The 20,563-nt window shown below is 40.2% G+C and overlaps 1 protein-coding gene across 3 annotated transcripts; it reads left to right on the top strand.

Moving 5' to 3' along the window:
• Positions 1 to 761: 761 nt before the first annotated feature.
• Positions 762 to 4,121, top strand: LOC110605761 (myb family transcription factor PHL6). Of its 3 annotated transcripts, XM_043953241.1 has the most exons (9): positions 762 to 1,016; positions 1,192 to 1,209; positions 1,895 to 2,523; positions 2,604 to 2,823; positions 2,917 to 2,993; positions 3,115 to 3,154; positions 3,269 to 3,329; positions 3,407 to 3,476; positions 3,606 to 4,121. In XM_043953241.1, the coding sequence occupies exons 3-9, from the start codon at positions 1,933 to 1,935 to the stop codon at positions 3,879 to 3,881; spliced, it is 1,335 nt and encodes a 444-aa protein (XP_043809176.1). In that variant the 5' UTR covers positions 762 to 1,016; positions 1,192 to 1,209; positions 1,895 to 1,932; the 3' UTR covers positions 3,882 to 4,121. The 3 variants fall into 3 exon arrangements, with proteins under 3 accessions (XP_043809176.1, XP_021600079.1, XP_021600080.1); XM_021744387.2 differs by lacking the exon at positions 1,192 to 1,209 and having other exon boundaries at positions 3,606 to 4,120; XM_021744388.2 differs by lacking the exon at positions 762 to 1,016 and having other exon boundaries at positions 1,026 to 2,523.
• The last annotated feature ends 16,442 nt before the right edge of the window (positions 4,122 to 20,563 follow it).

Consider the following 20,563-nt stretch of genomic DNA (forward strand, 5'->3'; position numbering starts at 1 on the left):
ATTTACATAAAACATAGGTTAGTATTAAAAATAATATTTTATTAGTTTGTAAAGTGATTTGACCACGCTAAGGATATGAGGCGAAGGAACATAGGAAGGCTAATCCAATTCGGAGCGGCTGTCTATTTGCTGAGTTGGCAGGAGAATCCTTATAATCTAATATGGCCAAGTTATCGCTTTAAATACCTCGTCAATTTCTCATTCTATTTTTTTAATCAAATATTAAATTACAATAAAAACAATTCTCTTTGATTATTTCCTTTATTTTATAACAAACAATAATTTGATCCACTTCACTAAATATTAAATTACTTTTATATTCAAGTACTTAGAATATTTTTTAAAATTTTTATTTCATCATAATTATTAAAATTATAATATCTAAATCTTCACTTATTTTATTTAAATTAATGTCTACAAAATTATCAATGTAAAAGTTATTAAAACAAACTATGTATGAACTAAATTTTAATTAGTATTTAATTATAAAAGTTTAAAATAATTAAATAATTTTTGGTGTTTTTAAATAACATAATTAAATAATAATAATAATAATAAATTAGAGTTGATGTAATTCTTTTTAATTTAAAAAATTATTTAAAATAAAATAAAATCATACGTAATTATATATTATTGGGTTTAATATAAATTTTATTTTATTAATATTAAGTAAAGAATAAGTGGGCAGCCCTTATGTTATCTTATAAACATAAATACAAGAGAGTCCATAGGAAACTTGCTGACAAGAAAATGAATAAGAAGAGAGGGCTGTTCTTCTTTCTGCTCATTTGGTGTTGGCATTCTAATTGAAAACATTGTTTTTAACATAAAATAATATCTCTTAGTATTCACACCTCAAACAAGAAAAAATTAATAAAACAAAAGAAACATTCAGGATCATCCTTGGGAGGCTTTCTTGTTTTTGTAGGCCAACAGAAGATTACAAGAGAAAGCCATACCAGATAACTCTTAATACTTTCTCATCATATGATTCTTGAATCTTCATACCCTTCAAGGTGATTCTCTCTATCTCACATACTTGTTCTTTATTTACTCTTCTTTTGCTGGAAATTAAGATTCTTTCACCATTACAGTAATACATGAATTTTTCATTGATGAAGGCTTGTTTAAAGTAAAAATTTTGCGTATCTTAATCAATACCCTTTTCAATTTAATGGTCTGTGTTTGCAGGAAGCAACTAGACAGAAGGTATTCATGGAGTAGATTTTCATCAAACTCAGAAAACATTAAATAATCTAAGCCTATATAGTTAGTTTACATATTCATAATTTTCTTTTCCTTCCTTGCTTTGTGACAGAAGCAGCTCTGGTACTGTTGCTTCTAGAGATGCCAACTTTTCTCTGTTATTTTATTTTATATCATTATTGGATTATGGGTTTTCAAAGAAATGTGAATTATGATGAAAAATGATATAGAAAAGACTGATTCTTTTAGATAATTGGAGAATTTTAAGGGTTAGCATCATGCAAGGAGGTCCTTCTTGATGGTTTGTGCAGAGGAATGGTTTTGAATAATATAGGATTAGTTAGTGGCCTTTCCTTCAATCCACAAATGAAATTTATCAGAAGAAGATTGTTGAAACTATCAGCATGTCAGTTAAAGAAGAATGTGTGCTTCATCAAGTCAAATCAATCTCTTTAGATGATCAATTGGAAATTATTCTTGATGATTTCAATGACAATACATGAATAAAGTCTGTTATTTAGTTTTGTTGCAGATTATTATCAATCAATTCAAAAGAAATATGAACTAGTTCTAGCAGTGAATTAGTATTTGTGTGAAAGGTCTTAGTAAATAATGAAAACTCAAGTCTTATCATGTTCTTGAAGATGCATTAACTTGTTTTCTTTTTGCACCGTGTTTTATTTGACAGAATTAACAAAAGGGTTGAGCTTTTAGCAGAAGGTGGCCATGAATACCCATACAGTTATTTCCTTGAATAGAAGGGAAAATTCAAGGGTGATGCATACCCATTACAGTGGAGTTTCCCCACTTTATTCAGCAGTGAACTTTGATTCCCTTCAGCCCCAATGCATACCACCAAAACCAGTAAATTCCATCACCACACAACTCCAGCAGAAGACAAATGCAAACCCTGTGCCAAATCATTCTCCTTCTTCGACTTCTCATAGCCCAGGTCTTAAAAGCACTATGTTCTGCACTGATTTACACTTATCATCTATGAAAAGTTCTGAGACTAATCGGCCACTGGGAATCTCACCGTTCCTTCCACATCCACATCCAAGTCCACCAATTGTTAATCTTGTCATTCCTTCCATTGAATCCTCACTTTTTATGGGAGGAGCTATGACTACTGAGTCTGAGAATGACAATTTGAATAGCTTGATGGACTTGTTTGATATTCCTTCTAAGCTTCCTATTGGAAGATTTCAAGGTTCGCAGCCTGCAACACAAGGTTTGGTTTTCACAGAGCAGATGGGATTGGAATACATTTCCAAAGAGCTTGGAATTGATGATGATAGAAATGATCCCATGCTTGATGTGAGTACCACTGCAACAATTATTAGTTTTTTTACAGCATTAAATATTTGATATCAAAAGCAATGATGTTAATTGTTTAGGGAATATTTGAAATGCCTCAAGTTTCATCATCAATCTCTTTCAATGGGTTGAATTGCAAGAGTAATGGTGATTCTTCATTAGCTCACCAAGCTGGTGGTGCTTGTTATAACCATGGGCGACTTCATGAGGCTGCAGCTTCGAGTAAGCAGAGAATAAGGTGGACAACTGAGCTCCATGACCTGTTTTTGGATGCAGTTAAAGCCCTTGGTGGCCCTGAAAGTAAAACTCTATTATCTTTCTATAGCCTAGAAAATTTCAATGCCTTTTCTTTCCCTATGCTTAATAGTTTTCATTGCTAATCATTCTATATAGTTGCAACTCCAAAGAAGGTTCTGGGTATCATGAATGTTAAAGGCTTAAACATCTACCATGTCAAGAGCCACTTGCAGGTAATTTCTACTTTGCATGCTGCAATTTATTATGTAGATACAGCTTTAAAAGTGACAAACTTTTGCTTGCTTTTTCAATGATTTTTTAGTTTTTCAAGTTAATGGAGAATATTATTTGCAGAAATATCGGCTTGCCAAGGATTTTCCAGAGCAGAAGCATGGTAAATAACCTTCTTCTTTTAATTGATCTTGGCAATGGAATCTTCTCTTTTCTTTTTGACAATTTTAATAGCAAATTCTAACTGCTTCTATGCTTTTAATGTTTTGTATTTTAGATAAAAAGACAGAAAATAAGGCAGCTTCTTCAAACAATGATAATGATGCACGAATTAAAAGGTTAATTGTTAGTGTGTTTTTTTCCCCCCTCTTTTTAATTCGGAAAAAGAACTCCAAAAGGATCTTTCTTTTCACAGTGATATGCAAGTAACAGAGGCTTTGCGCATGCAAATCGAAGTTCAAAAGCTGCTGCATCAGCAGCTTAAGGTATACATATACTCCCTTCTTTTCTATATATACCAAATCCATTTGCTCAATTTGTAAAAGCGCAGTAAAAGTATATTTCTTTCAATTGCAAAATCACTCCAAGGTGTGGAATATGGTTTTCTGTTGCAGACACAAAAAGAGTTGCAGCTACGAGTAGAGAAGAATGGAGAGTTGCTAAGAAAGTTGATGGAAGAACAACCATCATTACTGAATTCACTGTCAAAATCTGACCAACAGTTGTCTCCTTCTTCATCTGATATTGTGTCCTCAACAAGGCCGCCAGTGGACGGCTCTTCATCTCAACCATCCACCCATGAACCTAGCAAATCGGAGTCTACATGTCATAAAAGGCTCCGAGGAGAAAGTAGTTCAAGAGCAGCTTCTATTGACAGATCTGATGTTTGATCAAAAACATTTTGCTGTATTCCTTTTTATCTTCATTCTGTGTATATCTTCTGATGTACAACAGAAACGTAATAATTATTTTTGCCTTGAAAAAATGATGGGAAGCAGTGTGTCTGAGATATCCCCATCTGAAAATCGAAATATATATCAATTGGAAACAACCTCTCTGCAAAGCAGCTGATGGAAGACTGCATGTATCAATCCTCTCATAGCCTAAGAACCCATGTATATTAATATATTTTTTATTATTAAAATTATAAGAATGTAACTATATAAATACATACGATTCAAATTAAAATAACCGATCGAATCAAATTAATATAAAAAATCTATTTGATTTATACTATTAATTTGATTCGATTTTTATCAAAAAAAAAATTAAAAAAATTAAACTAAACTGATCATTTATTTATCCTATATCATTTGATAATATATGAAAATTACACATTACAATATTTTAATTTTCTAGTGTTAATTTCACATAAAATCCCTCAATTTAAGTGCTTATATCAATAATATCTATCAAATTTAATTTATATTATAAAGATCCCTCAATCTCAATTTTAATGTGGTTAAAATCTGTATATCACTAGTTTATATATTAACTTGTGACCAAAATTTACTTATTGAGTCTCAATTTGAATAAATGAACCACAAGTATCCTTCAATTTAAAATAGTATTTTTTTTAAATATTTCAATTTTGACAATGATTTAAAATTAAGAGATTTACACAAAATTTATCCTAATTTAAAATTAAGATTTGTACATGTTTTTTTTAATATTAAATGCAAAATATAGATAAAGCCATTGATATTAAAAAGTCAAATAAATTGATTTTAATTTATTGCTTTACAGGTTACAAAGTTTGCCTAATGTATCAAATAAGTCTTATATTTAATAATAAAAAAGCCATATGTCATACTATATAAGTAAAAAGATTTAATTTTAAATTAAATTATTAAAATAAAATTATAAAAACACGTAAATATAAGGAAATGAAGATCTCAATAAAGTAGGAGATCAGTCTCAAAACATAACCGTCGGCACCAAAAAACTGAGCTGATGAGATAAAAACCCCAGTGACCACAAAATTGATGGGGAAAGTAAAGACTCATGATGAAGTCCCAAACAACAACAAGACTATAAGCCTAAAGATAACGAACTAAGGAAGGTGTTGCCAACCTAAGAAGGGATTTCAGCACACATAAGACTTAGCAAAGCAAAACAAAAGCGAAATTCCGATCTCGCAAAGAGCTCGGATCATAGAGAACAGGACAACAATCTCGTAAATAAGCCCGGTGCCTAAAAATGGGCCTTAAAATCGAAGCGTTATGGCCGACCTCACAGCAGAGGTCGGCACAAGAAAATTAACCTAAGACACCCTAACGCCCATTTCGCAAAAACGACTCCATCTGTAGAAAGAGAAATGAGGGGCTCGCAAAGTCAAAACGCCGTGCCGACCTTAAAAACGAGCTCGACACCCCCTAAAAGCCTATTGGTAAATAAAATCAAGGCAAAATTAAGGTAAAGAAAGCCCTCCGCAAACGAGTATACAAAAGAGGAAATTAAACAAAAATTGGCCAGTTAAAAGGCAAAACGACCTAGAATAAAAAGCTACCAGAAAACGAGCTAACGATCTACCAGCTCGGTAAACATCATAGGTGGTGTGCCTAAAAACAGCCCAAGTATAAAAATGCAGATAAAATAGAACGACAGATCACCAGCTCGACAATGTTCACATATCATACACATACAAATAGCCTAAGTGTGAAAAACATAAGCACATTAAGTTACTCGAGTTCCCAAGCTAAATACATAAAAACCTCCTAAGCATATTAAAGCAAGTAAGCCAACAAACTGGCAAGAATCGCTGGCAGAGTGCACAAAAATGGTTTAAGTAAATGGGTTAAGCAAACTAAAAAGTCCAGCCGAGCTCACAAGATGAAGATTGTTCAAGTCCAAAGGGGCATAGGCATAAACAAACTAAGTCAAAAGGGGCTATCAGCTCGGAAAAATACAGAAACTACACATCCCAAAATTGTTTAAGTATGTAAACAAAAAACACGCTAAAGTTAAAATTTACGAGCTGCTAGCTTGATAACGTTCACAAGTGATATATACAAAATGACTTAAGTATAAAGTGATATATAAAATGGACACAAATAAATAAAGAAGAAATACAAATTTTATTGATAATTTGAATGGGTTACAGAGCTAGCAGAGGATGGGAAACCAGAAATAACTAAGTCTTGAGAGGTTTATCTACAATGTCCTCCCCTTAAGGTCTGAAAGGCAAGCGAGGAGCACCCTTGGGCCATGGGTTGTCATCCTCTCCGTAGCGCACCACTTCGCCATCAGAGTCTACCTCTAAAGCTCGCAGGTCTACCAACGGAGTGGAGGGGGCATCCCTAGCCGACTTTAAGCCTTTATTATAATCTGAAGCGAACATTCGGAAGACCTCTTTATATACAGTCTCTTTTATTTCCGCAGAGGCCTTATATTCCTTCAGTCGCGCTTCGCAATCCTGCTGAATCTTATCTTAAGCTCGGCATAGTCTTTATACTCCCGTAGGCACTCCTCACAAGCCTACTGGACCCTATTTTCTGCAGCCCGAGCATCCTTCAGTAAGGCTGTAATACCCGGCTAGACTCCGGCGTCGGAATTCCAATCTTCCGATGGAATATCCGTTGAAATCCAAAATCTCGGATATCGGAACCTCTGGAAGGGTAAAATATGTTTTTACAAAATGCTTTTATGGTTTTAATGTTAAGTTTTTGAATTAAATTCTTTAAAAAGAAGAAAAATGTTTTTGAGGGATAAGTCCAGGTTCAGCCGCCGAACCTCATGTTCGGCCGCCGAACATGGTGTTGCCGCGGGAGCTCTTTCGGCCCCCGAAGGTGGTTTGGCCAGCCACCTATAAGAGGCCCCCAGTCCAAAAACGGGCGATGTTTTCTCTCCATTTTCAGGCAAAGGTGAGTTCACGCCCTCCCTTTGATGATTTTATGATTTTCTTTCAAATCCTTCAATGTTTTTACGAGTTTTCATCTTATCTTGAAGTTTTTCAGCTTAAATCGAAGTTTGGAAGCTTTGGAGACCGTTTGACTCATCTCCACGTTGGGGTTGCTGTCACTCCTAGATCTCCAAAAGGTAAGCCTAGATCCTTGCCTCTCTTATGTTTTTAATTAAGTTTTATGAGGGTTTATGGGGTAAAGATGCATGTTGTGGATGGATCTAGAGCTATAGTGTTTGAGTTGGGTTTTGATGAATGTATGCTCCCTTTTATGTTTTTGTTGTTGTTTGTTGGGGTTTTAGGTTAGTTTTACACCCCTTATGCATGTTGAAGTGAATATGAATGCTTTTGAAGTGTTGGGTTGGGTTTTGGCGAGTTTTGGTGGCTAAGTGTTTGAGGCAGAATCGGGTTCTACCATTCTGGAGAACCCAGGTTCGGCTGCCGAAGCAAGGTTCGGCCGCCGAACCTGCCTGAGGAGGCAGCCTTTGGCCACCTAAACTGCCCCCGAAAGCATGGACTTTCGGATTTGAAGGGGAGTTTTGGCCGCTGAACTTGCCTCCGAAGGTTAGTGACTTTCGGGTCTGTGAAGGCTTTTGGCCGTCGAACCTTGCCCCCAAAAGTGCCTGACTTTCGGATCTGTAGGGACCTTCGACTGCCGAACCTGCCGTCGAAAGTCCCCTGCTCAGCCTTCCTTTGCTTGTTTTATATGCATGTTTTATGATGTTTTAGGGAGTTTTTGGGGAGTTGTTTAGAGTCTTGATAGAGTTATGTTTGGTCCTTCATTTGAGTCCACCCGTGTTGGTTTGGACCCGAGAGACCGTAGAAGCCAGCAGTGAGTCAACTGCTCCATTATCAGTAAAGTGTCAGCCAGAGGTGAGTAGAACTAAACTAATCTATTACTTTTAAGTAATCAAACTTTTAAGCATGCTCATGCATCACGAATGCCATGTTATGTACTAGGTTGTTTTGCATTAGAATCCACGAATATGATGCATTGTATAATTTACTGTTGGTGTGGATGGATGTTGGATGACCCACTAGCCCTCGAGCAGGTTATGATATGATACGGATACGGAAGACCAAGGCTGCCCATTCTATACGCCCTGGCACTATGTAAGGGAAAGACCAGGGCTGCCCATTCTACGCCCCTGGCACAGTTGGATATGTTATGTTATGTTTAAGCGAAAGTCCTGAGGAGCTCGTCGAGGGCCGGGCACATTGGATATGTAGAGGGTTACTGGTGACAAGTCCATCCTTGATGTGTATTGTTTGTGTTGTGATGCATTTCATGAGAGCATATGTTTATTAAATTGTTTTTACTGTTCTGCTCACTAGGCTCTTGTATCTTATCCCTTTCTTCTAACCCCAGTTTTGCGGGATCAGAGATAGAGCGGGAAGTCGGCTAGAGGCTAGTATAAGCTTATGTAATAGATTAGTAGTGGACATGTACGATATAATGAATTTGTAATACCCGGCTAGACCCCGGCATCAGAATTCCTACCTTCCGGCGGAATCTCCATTAGAATCCAAAATTCTCGGATGTCGGAGCCTTCTAGAAGGGTAAAATAAAGGTTTTCTAAAATATTTTTATATGTTTTTATGGTTTTAATGAAGAAAAAAATTGAGTTTTGAAAGAAAAAGCCAAGGAGGAAAAACCCAGGTTCGGCCGCCGAACATGGGGAGCTTGCGGAAGCTCTTTTGGCCCCCGAAGGTGGTCCGGCCAGCAACCTATAAAAAGCCCCTTGTCCGAAAATGGGCGAATTTTCTCTTTCTATTTTCGGGCATAGGTGAGATTTCGCCCTCCTTTGGTTGATTTGATGATTTCCTTCAAATCTTACAAGTTTTTGACAAGCTTTTATCTTGTTTTGAAGTTTTTAAGCTCAAAACCGAAGTTTTGAAGTTTGGAGACCTCCGGAGACCCTTTCTCCTAATCTCCAAGTCTGGATCACGCCTACCCTCGATCTTCAAGAGGTAAGTGTAGATCCATACCTTTGTTCATGTTTTGAATAAGTTTTAAGAAGGGGTTGAGGGTTTTGATGCATGTTTAGGCTAGTCGTAAAATGTTAGGGTTTATGTTGGTTTATTGTTAAATGTATGAGAATGTGATGTTTATGATGTTGTTTGTTGGGGTTTAGGCTAGTTTTATACCCCTTATGCATGTTGGAGTGTGTTTGCATGCTGTGGGAAGTTGGGAGATAGGATTTGAGAGTTGTGGGGCTGAAATGCATGAGTTTGTGTCGGGTTCTGCCTTTCTGGGGAGCCCAGGTTCGGCTGCCGAAGAAGAATTCGGCCGCCGAACCTGCTTGGGAGGCAGCCTTTTGGCCACCTCACTTACCCCCGAAAACATGCACTTTCGGCTCTGGAGGGGAGTTTCGGCTGTCGAACCCGCCCCCGAAAGTCCCTGACTTTTGAATCTGTGGAGGACCTTCGGCCGCCGAACCTGCCTCCGAAGGACCCCGACTTTCGGATCTGTAGGGACCTTCGGCCGCCGAACCTGGCTCCGAAAGTCCCCTATTCAGCCTTCCCTTGCCTATTTTGCATGCATGTTTTATGGTGTTTTAGGGGGTTTTGGGGGAGATGTTTAGAGTTCTTATAGAGTATGGTCCCTCATTTGAGTCCACCTGTGTAGGATCAGACCTGAGGAACTGACTCGCGATTGTCGAAGCCGGTCAAAAATAACCTTTTTGGTTATCAACAATTTACAACTGCAGATAGTGGTGAAAGGATCGATTAATCCACAGGGAATTGAAAACTTACCTATTTTCCTTATCAAGACCAAGAGAATAAACTGAAACAAAAATAAACTGAAAGCAAAGTAAACTGAAACGAGATAAACTGAAAGCGGAATAAACTGAAAGCAAGATAAACTGAAAGCGAGATAAACTAAAAGCGAAATAAACAGAAAGCAAAATAAACTGAAAGCGAAATAAACTGAAACGAGATAAAACTGAAAACGAGATAAACTGAAAGCGGAATAAAAATAAATTGCAGTAAAAGTAAAATGGGGGGTTTGAGATTGATTTGATTAACAAACTACTGAAAGCAATTAAAATAAGCGAATAATAAAATAAAAGAGAAATAAATAATAAGAAAGCTCTAGTTGAAGAATTGGATCCACTTCAGTTGTTGGGATTGATCATTGACACTTAGTTTCTTTGGATTGATTCAATAGATTAGTTATGGAGATGGAAGACGCTTCTCACCACCATGTCTCTCTTTATGATTAAACCAATTAGGGAACGTCCTCTAATTAATTACTAATTAACAAATTGCCAAGGAACGTCCTTGGACCTTAGGCATCAAACAATTGTTAATTGCATGAAGAAAGAGAGAGATCCAATCCTAACTACTCAAACGCATGAGATGTTGCTAGATCATACAATTTCCTTGGTTTTTACACCAAGTGTTCTTATGTTTGAATAATCCAAGCAATTACGGACTTAAATCACCCAAACTAACATATTATTACCTTGCAATCAAGAATCAATTGGCCATATTGATCAAAATAACAAAGCAACAATGGAATTAAGCATGAGATTGTATGAATATTGAATAACAAAAGATAAACAATCAAGTCTCCCAATCCATAAAACAACTAAAACATCACCTAATCTTCAACTAGAATAAAAGATTTCAGCCTCTCATGGCTAAAACAAAAACCAAAAATAAAAGAAAAGAAGAAAGGTAGAAGAAGAGATGTGAATCCCGTAGGTGCCTTCAAGGGGAGCTTGAAAGAGCATGGGGAGGCTCCTTATGTGTCTTTTTATACTTGAAAAGTGTTGCCCTAGATGATACTTACTTCCTAATTAGTGAAAAGGCTACCCAAAGTGTCAAGAGGCTGCCCAAAAGACTTCAAGAGGCTGCCCAAAATGCCCTTGGTCCAAGATGCGTCATCCATACACATGTGAGAAGGGAAAAATGTGGGGCATGTGTTCAAGTGCAAGGAGTGGGGCCTTTGGTCTTTGCTTGCTGCCCAAGTATCTTCAAGATGCTGCCCAAGGTGCCCAAGACTTGCCTTCACACTCTCCTTGCCGCCCATGCACTAATAAGGAAGGTGGAGCCTCCTTTGCAATTTGAATTTTGAATGTGCAAGGCATGAGGTGGCAAGCATGTGATCTTTGGATTTAGTTTCCTTAATAAGCTGGATTTTGAAATTCAAAATTTGAATATGAATCTTGAAGATTTGAATTTCAAAATACTTTCCTTATTTGGCTCTTCATTTATGGCAACTTGAGATTTGGCTTCTTGAATAAGGAAGTGGCTACTTGGAGATTTGAAATTTGAATTTCAAATTGCTTTGGCTGAATGTTCTTTCCTTCTTTGCCACTTTCCTTATTTAGAACTTTCCTTATTTAGCTTCACTTGAATTCAGCTTGGCAGGCTTGCTCTCCTTTGCTCCATTTAAAACAATTTTAAGGGTATCTTCTCCAAAATGTCCTTTTTCACCATTTTATACAAAATAATGTCAAAAGCACTAAATTAAGCAGAAATCATATAAATAATCATCAATAATATCAAGATAAAATGGACTAAAATATGTTCTATCAGGAACCGAGGTGATCAGCAGTGAGTTAGCTGCTCCAGAGTCAGTTGAGTATCAGCTAGAGGTGAGTAGAACAGAACTACTTTTTATTCTTGAAAGTAACTAAACTTTTAAGCATGTTCATGCATCACGATTGCCATGTTTATAGTTTGTTGCATTAGAATTCACAAATATGATGCATTGCATAATTTGCTGTTGATGTGGATGGATATTGGATGACCCACTAGCCCTCGATATGATATGCTATGTTATGATGTGGAAGTCCAGGTGTGGCCTGCACTACGCCCCTGACAATATGTAAGAGAAAGTCCGGGTGTGGCCTGCACTACGCCCCCGGCACGGTTGGATATGTTATGATATATTATATGTAAGAGAAAGACCAGGTGTGGCCTGCACTACGCCCCTGGCACAATTGGATTATGCAGAGGGTTACTGGTGACAAGTCCATCCGTGGTGTGAATTGTTTGTGTTGTGATGCATTTTATGAAAGCATATGTTTATTAAATTGTTTTTATTATTCTTCTCACTGGGCTTTAGTAGCTCACCCCTTTCCCCTAACCCCTAGGTTTGCAGGAGCACAGGTAGCTATGGGAAAGTCAACAAGGTTATGGTATAGTCTATGTAATAGATTAGTAGTGGACATGAAATGACATGTAATGTAACGTAACGTATTGAATAGTGATGTAATGAGGATTAGTATTATGCTTGGCCCTAATGTATGGTAAATCCCTTTTTGTACATGACCTTTATGAAATGTTTTTAATGATGATATATGTTGAATCAGGCTTGACATATGAGATGTTGACCCAACTGGAGCATTTGATGAGGGCTCCAGTAATGGGTTTTATGTATACAGTTTTAGTGCATACACAGGTCAAGCTTGGTATATGAAAAGTTTAAAATTTTTATGAAAATGTATGATCATGTATGGGATTTTATCAGATGTACAGGATGTATGTTAGGCTTGCTACGGGTTCCGACGACCTTAAGTCGATCTGAATCCTAGCGCCGGTAGCAGTATGGTTTTCGAATCGTTACAGAGTGGTATCAGAGCCCTAGGTTCATATGGTCGGACCTAGAGAGTGTCGGGCTCATAGATGTCATAGAAGGGCAAGCACAATAGAAAAATCATATCCACTAGGATAGGATATAGAGTCCTGTCTTGAGGATGATGTGAAATGCCATGATGATATGCATGTGCATTAATGATATGCTATGTGTGATGCGGGTTCATGTGCTTCCACATGAACCATATGATGCTAATGTTTGTGTTTTATGTCGTTTTTCAGAAGTAGGATGCGAGGCTTACGTCGATCCGCTAGATTGACAGGAGCTCCACCAGAAAATGAGGGCATGGATGCCCGTCCCCCTGCTTTGCCAAGGGCAATGTCTTGTAGATCAAGTAGAGAGGGAACGTCAAGGGACCCTAGAAGGTCTTTTGATATAAGCAGGAGGGGAACAGTTCAGGGTGGAATGTCAGCTGATGTGAGGGGATCAGAGGAGGATGAACAGAGAAGAGATGGTAGTCTGGGCATGAGTATGTCTGAAGAGGGTATGGGAGAGTCTCAAGGAGGCGCTCAGGCCTCGGGGTTTGGTTATCCACTCCAATATCAACCCTTTCCACAGGGACCAGGGTATACGATGGGGGTACATCGGATTACTCCAGCTTTAACCCATATCCCTCCTTCATGCCTTATCCTCCTTTTTACCTACCATACCCACAGTACCCTATATATCCACCCTCACCCTTCTACCCAAATACAGCAAACCCTAACCCAGGGAATGATGCACCTCCTCCTCCACCAGCAGAACCTATAGTCCCTGATATCCAAATACCCAAACCTAGCTCATCTATGGAGAGCAAGGTAAAGATGATAGATTACCTGAAGCTGGATGCTCCCAAGTTTAAGACAGGTGATGATCCGTTTGAGTACCTCAAAACGGTAAAGATGATAACAGATGAGCAGAGAGCTAGTGATAGTAGAGCCATTCAAATGGCGGGGTTCACATTGAAATGTAAGAAAGCACGGGAGTGGTTTAAAAATTATGTGGACCCAAGGTTGGATAGCCTATCCTGGGAAGAGTTTGCCAACGAGTTTGCTGGATGGACTTTTCCTGACAGTTCAAGAGAGCTGAAAGTTATTAAGTTTGAGCAGCTGAGACAAACAGAGGACATGAGTGTCGATGAGTACATAGATAAGTTCCTGGAGTTGCTGCAGTGTGTGGGTCAGGCGTATGACACAGATCAAAAGAAAGCTAGGAGGTATATCATGAGGCTCCACCCTAGGTATTCCTCCCTGATCCTAGCAACAGAGAGAGAGAGCTTCCACACTATAGTGGGTGCAGCACGGAAGATGGAGGCTAGTGACATTATACAGGGGACAGTTAAACAGCAGGTGGCACAGCTCTCGGGTTTCAAGACCCCAAGTAGAGGAAAGTTTGATCTCTCATCTCTGAGTACAGTAGCCTCAGGAAGCAAAAAGTGGGGTAAAGCCAAGCCCAAGAAGAATAAGTTCTGGAACAGGTTAAAGTCTGGTCTGGGTTTAGGTGGTGGTTCGAGCTCTGGTTCGGATGGCTCAGAATGTTTGAGGTGCGGTAAATCGCACAAGGGAGTCTGTCGGTTTGGGACAACAGCATGTTTCAGATGCGGTCAAGAGGGACACATAGCACGGGAGTGTCCTAGAGCAGCCTTTATGGCACCATCCCAGCAGACAGCTTCAGGCAGTGTGGCTCAGCCAATAGCTCCAGCCACGACGCAGGGTAGTGGTAGAGGCAGAGGGAGAGGGACAGCCTCTTCTTCAGCAGGTTCCCGGGGTGAAGGTCCATTAACTCCAGCTCGGATCTTCACTATGACACAGCAGGAGGCTAACACGTGAAACACCGTGGTGTCAGGTAATCTCATCATTGGATGTTCTGATGTGTATGCTTTAATGGACCCTGATGCTTCTCATTCTTTTGTTGCTCCAAGAGCCGTAGAGAGGTAGGGTTTGATAGTCTCTGGGTTAGAGTGTCCCCTCTGGGTCAGTGGACCCAAGTGTGATCCATCAGTGGCAGAGTCAGTCTGCCGGTTTAGTCTAGTGTTTGTTGAGGGTAGATGCCTTCCAGCCGACCTTGTGGTTCTAGACTTGACGGATTTTGATGTCATTCTAGGGATGGATTGGCTATCTACTCATGGTGCTACCTTAGACTGCAGAGACAAGGTAGTTAGGTTCAGAGGTCAGGATGGGTCAGAGGTTGTCTTCAGGGGAGACAAGAGGGGTACACCTAGAGGTTTGATATCAGCCCTACAGGCTCGTAGGTTGCTCAGGAGAGGTTGTCAAAGGTTTCTAGCTCATGTGAGAGAGCTTAATAGTCAAGTCAGGGAGCCCGCCTCAATACCTGTAGTCAAAGAGTTCCTAGATGTTTTTCCAGACGAGCTGCCAGGTTTACCACCTGCTAGGGAGATAGAATTCGAAATAGAAGTGATGCCTGGAACCAGACCGATCTCTATCCCTCCCTACAGGATGGCACCTGCGGAGTTGAAAGAGTTGAAAGATCAGCTGCAAGAGTTGGTAGACAAGGGTTTCATCTGATCGAGTACCTCATCTTGGGGTGCTCCAGTGCTGTTTGTAAGGAAGAAGGATAGATCCCTAAGACTTTGTATCGACTACAGGCAGTTGAACAAAGTCACTACCAAGAACAAGTATCCTCTACCTAGGATCGACGATCTATTTGACCAGCTAGCAGGAGTAGGTTGTTTCTCTAAAATAGATCTGAGATTTGGATATCATCAGTTGAGAATCAAAGAGGAAGATGTGCCGAAGACGGCGTTCAGGACCAGATATGGGCATTATGAGTTCCTAGTGATGCCGTTTGGTCTAACCAATACTCCTGCAGCATTTATGGACCTCATGAACAGAGTTTTTAGCCAGTATCTGGATCACTTTGTTATCGTTTTCATTGACAATATCTTAGTGTATTCCAGAAATGCAGAGGAGCATGCCCATCATCTGAGGATAGTTTTGCAGACCCTGAGGGAGCACGGCTTGTATGCCAAGTTCTCCAAGTGTGAATTCTGGTTGAGGAGCATCTCATTCTTGGGGCATATTGTGTCAGAAAAAGGAATTGAAGTGGACCCCAAGAAGGTAGAAACTGTAGCTAACTGGCCCAGACCCATTACAGTAACATAGATCAAAAGCTTTTTGGGTTTGGCAGGTTACTACAGGAGGTTCGTTAAGGACTTCTCCAAAATTGCCGCTCCTATGACCAGGTTGACCAAGAAAAATTAGAGGTTTGTGTGGTCTGAACAGTGTGAGGAAAGTTTCGAAGAGCTAAAGAAAAGGTTGACGTCAGCACCGGTGTTAGCTCTGCCTACCAGTAATGAAGACTTCACAGTGTTTTGTGATGCATCCCGAGTGGGACTAGGTTGTGTGTTGATGCAGAATGAGAGGGTAATTGCTTATGCTTCTAGGCAGCTGAAGAAGCATGAGTTAAATTATCCTACATATGATCTAGAGATGGCAGCTATGATCTTTGCACTCAAGATGTGGAGGCATTACCTATATGGGGTAAGATGTGAGATCTTTACAGATCATAAGAGCTTGCAGTACATCTTGAGTCAGAGAGAGTTGAATTTGAGGCAGAGAAGATGGGTAGAACTGCTTAGTGACTATGATTGCAAAATTCAGTACTATCCGGGTAAGGCAAATGTTGTGGTAGATGCCCTAAGCAGGAAATCACTTGGCAGTCTATCCTATGTTACAGCAGAGAGAAGACCGGTGGTGAGGGAATTCTATAAGCTTATTGATGAAGGGCTGCAGTTGGAGTTGTCTGGTATAGGTGCTTTGATAGCTCAGGTGAGAGTGACACCCATGTTTCTGGAGCAGGTGGCTCAGAAACAGCATGAGGACCCAGAGTTGGTGAAGATAGCCAGAGTAGTTCAAGCAGGCAAGAATGATGAGTTCAGATTTGACAACAAGGGATCCTCCGTTACAGGAACAGGTTATGTGTACCAGATGACGTGAGTTTGAAGGGAGATATTATGAGGGAAGCTCATAATGCCAGGTACAGTGTTCACCCTGGAGCCACCAAGATGTATCAAGATCTGAAAAGAGTCTATTGGTGGCCAGCTATGAAGAGAGAAGTGGCATAGTTCGTGTCCACCTGCGAAGTATGTCAAAGGGTGAAGCTAGAACATCAGAAGCCGGCTGGAATGCTTAACCCACTGCCGATTCCAGAGTGGAAATGGGAGAATATAGCTATGGATTTCATGGTGGGGTTACCGGCAATGTCCAACAGACTAGACTCCATATGGGTGATTGTGGACAGACTGACCAAATCTGCTCACTTCATCCCTGTCAGGAGTGGCTATTCTGTGGACAAATTGGCGCAGGTGTATGTTGATGAAGTTGTCAGGTTGCATGGGGCTCCAGTATCAATTGTGTCAGATAGGGGACTCCAGTTCACCTCCAGGTTTTGGCGGAGTCTGCAGAACGCTATGGGTACCAGGCTAGACTTTAGCACTGCTTTCCATCCTCAGACTAATGGACAGTCAGAGAGGACCATCCAGACTATTGAAGATATGCTCAGAATGTGTGTGCTAGATTTTGGCGGTTCTTGGAGGCAACATCTACCTTTGGTGGAGTTTGCCTACAATAACAGCTATCATGCTAGCATCGGGATGGCTCCTTATGAAGCTCTTTATGGGAGGAAGTGCAGGTCACCTGTCTGCTGGGAAGAAGTTGGAGAAAGGGCCTTGGCAGGGCCTGAGTTAGTAGAGATCACCAGCAGGGTAGTGCCCATTATCAGAGAAAGGATCAAAACTGCTGTGAGCCGATAGAAAAGCTATGCAGATGTCCGCAGGAAGCATGTGGAGTTTCAGGAGGGAGATATGGTGTTGCTTAAGGTGTCTCCTATAAAAGGGGTGATTCGTTTTGGGAAGAAAGGTAAGCTAGCTCCACGGTACATCGGACCCTTTGAAATCTTGCAGAAAATTGAGAATGTATCGTACAAGTTGGACTTACCTGCTTCAATGGAGAGAATCCATCCGGTTTTCCATGTTTCCATGTTACGAAACTTCGTGTCAAATCCGGGCAAGGTTCTTAATGAGCCTGATGTGGAGATCCTAGGAGATCTCACCTATATTGAGCAGCCAGTGCAGATTCTAGACACGCAGATCAAAAAGCTGAGAAACAAGAAAATTCCGATGGTGAAAGTCCTTTGGAATCACCACAACATAGAAGAATGTACCTGGGAGACACGGGAGTCTATACTCTAGCAATACCCCTATCTCTTTTAAGGTTAGTGTTTTTGTTGTTGTGTGCTTCCTTGTTGCTATGCTTGTTGTGGTTCATTCGGGGACGAATATTCTTAAGGGGGGGAGAATGTAATACCCGGCTAGACCCCGGCATCGGAATTCCTACCTTCCGGCGGAATCTCCGTTAGAATCCAGAATTCTCGGATGTCGGAGCCTTCTAGAAAGGTAAAATAAAGGTTTTCTAAAATATTTTTATATGTTTTTATGGTTTTAATGAAGAAAGAAAATTGACTTTTGAAAGAAAAAGCCATGGAGGAAAAACCCAGGTTCGGCCGCCGAACCTCAAGTTCGGCCGCCGAACATGGGGAACTTGCGGAAGCTCTTTTGGCCCCTGAAGGTGGTCTGGCCAGCCACCTATAAAGGGCCCCTTATCCGAAAATGGGGGAGTTTTCTCTCTCTATTTTCGGGCATAGGTGAGATTTCGCCCTCCTTTGGTTGATTTTATGATTTCCTTCAAATCTTACAAGTTTTTGATAAGCTTTTATCTTGTTTTGAAGTTTTTAAGCTCAAAACCGAAGTTTTAAAGTTTGGAGACCTCCGGAGACCCTTTCTCCTAATCTCCAAGTTTGGGTCACGCCTACCCTCGATCTTCAAGAGGTAAGTGTAGATCCATACCTTTGTTCATGTTTTGAATAAGTTTTAAGAAGGGGTTGAGGGTTTTGATGCATGTTTAGGCTAGTTGTAAAATGTTAGGGTTTATATTGGTTTATTGTTAAATGTATGAGAATGTGATGTTTATGATGTTGTTTGTTGGGGTTTAGGCTAGTTTTATACTCCTTATGCATGTTGGAGTGTGTTTGCATACTGTGGGAAGTTGGGAGATAGGATTTGAGAGTTGTGGGGCTGAAATGCATGAGTTTGTGTCAGGTTCTGCCTTTTTTAGGAGCCCAGGTTCAGCCGCCGAAGAAGGGTTCGACCGCCGAACCTGCTTGGGAGGCAGCCTTTTGGCCGCCTAACTTGCCCCCGAAAACATGCACTTTCGACTCTGGAGGGGAGTTTCGGCCGCCGAACCCACCCTGAAAGTCCCTGACTTTCGGATTTGTGGAGTACCTTCGACCGCCGAACCTGCCTCCGAAGGACCCCGACTTTCAGATCTGTAGGGACCTTCGGCCGCCGAACCTGCCTCCGAAAGTCCCCTGTTCAGCCTTCCCTTGCCTGTTTTGCATGCATGTTTTATGGTGTTTTAGGGGGTTTTTGGGGAGATGTTTAGAGTCCTTATAGAGTATGTTTGGTCCCTCATTTGAGTCCACCTGTGTAGGATCGGACCTGAGGAACCGAAGTGATCAGCAGTGAGTTAGCTGCTCCAGAGTTAGTTGAGTATCAGCCAGAGGTGAGTAGAACATAACTACTTTTTATTTTTGAAAGTAACTAAACTTTTAAGCATGTTCATGCATCACGATTGCCATGTTTATAGGTTGTTGCATTAGAATTCACGAATATGATGCATTGCATAATTTGCTGTTGATGTGGATAGATATTGGATGACCCACTAGCCATCGATATGATATGCTATGTTATGATGTGGAAGTCCAGATGTGGCCTGCACTACGCCCCTGGCAATATGTAAGAGAAAGTCCAGGTGTGGCCTACACTACGCCCCCGACACGGTTGGATATGTTATGATATGTTATATGTAAGAGAAAGACCAGGTATGGCCTGCACTACGCCCCTGGCACAATTGGATTATGCAGAGGGTTACTGGTGATAAGTCCATCTGTGGTGTGAATTGTTTGTGTTGTGATGCATTTCATGAAAGCATATGTTTATTAAATTGTTTTTATTATTCTGCTCACTGGGCTTTAGTAGCTCACCCCTTTCCCCTAACCCCCAAGTTTGCAGGAGTACAGGTAGCTATGGGAAAGTCAGCAAGGTTATGGTATAGTCTATGTAATAGATTAGTAGTGGACATGAAATGACATGTAATGTAATGTAACGTATTAAATAGTGATGTAATGAGGATTAGTATTGTGCTTGACCCTAATGTATGGTAAATCCCTTTTTGTACATGATCTTTATGAAATATTTTTAATGATGATATATGTTGAACCAGGCTTGACATATGAAATGTTGACCCAATTGGAGCATTTGATGAGGGCTCCAGTAAGGGGTTTTATGTATACAGTTTTAGTGCATGCACAGGTCAAGCTTGGTATATGAAAAGTTTAAAGTTTTTATGAAAATGTATGATCATTTATGAGATTTTATCAGATGTACAGGATGTATGTTAGGCTTGCTACAGGTTCTGGTGACCTTAAGTCGATCTGAATCCTAGCGCCGGTAGCGGTCCGGTTTCCGGGTCGTTACAGGATTAGATTTGTGCTTTGCCCTAGTTTATATTTTTGGTAAATCCCAGTGAACATATTTTTATGTAAAAGTTTTATAATGAGTTATGTTGATCCAAGCTTGATGTATATGATGTTGACCATACTAGAGCATTTGATGAGGGTTCTAGTGTGGGTTTTATGTTTACAGTTTATGATGAATGTATAGGTCGAGCTTGGTATATGAAAAGTTTAAATTTTTATGAAAATGTATGTTCATGTTTGGGATTTTATCAGGTATACAGGATGCATAGTAGGCTTGCTACGGGTTTCGGCGACCTTAAGTCGATCTGAACCTTAGCGCCGGTAGCGGTCCGATTTTCGGGTCGTTACAAAGGCAGAACACCTTTCCTCTAGAGCAGTGATCTCTTGGCAGAGTTGTTATTGCTGGAGGTGAGACTCCTCCGCTGCCAAGACCATACCCTTCAGGTCCTCAATGTGTTTATTGAGCTCCTGCTGGAGGACTGCAGCACAAGCTAAAGCCTCATCACGCTGGGCCCTGGCCTCGTCAT

This window comes from Manihot esculenta, chromosome 18 (assembly GCF_001659605.2).
Source record: "Manihot esculenta cultivar AM560-2 chromosome 18, M.esculenta_v8, whole genome shotgun sequence".
NCBI lineage: Eukaryota > Viridiplantae > Streptophyta > Magnoliopsida > Malpighiales > Euphorbiaceae > Manihot > Manihot esculenta.

Coding starts and splice junctions, on each gene's coding strand:
- LOC110605761 (XM_043953241.1), top strand. CDS start 1,933: ATGAATACCCATACAGTTATTTCCTTGAATAGAAGGGAAAATTCAAGG. Junction 2,824..2,916: donor AGCCCTTGGTGGCCCTGAAA/GTAAAACTCTAT, acceptor CATTCTATATAG/TTGCAACTCCAAAGAAGGTT. Junction 3,477..3,605: donor TGCTGCATCAGCAGCTTAAG/GTATACATATAC, acceptor TTTCTGTTGCAG/ACACAAAAAGAGTTGCAGCT.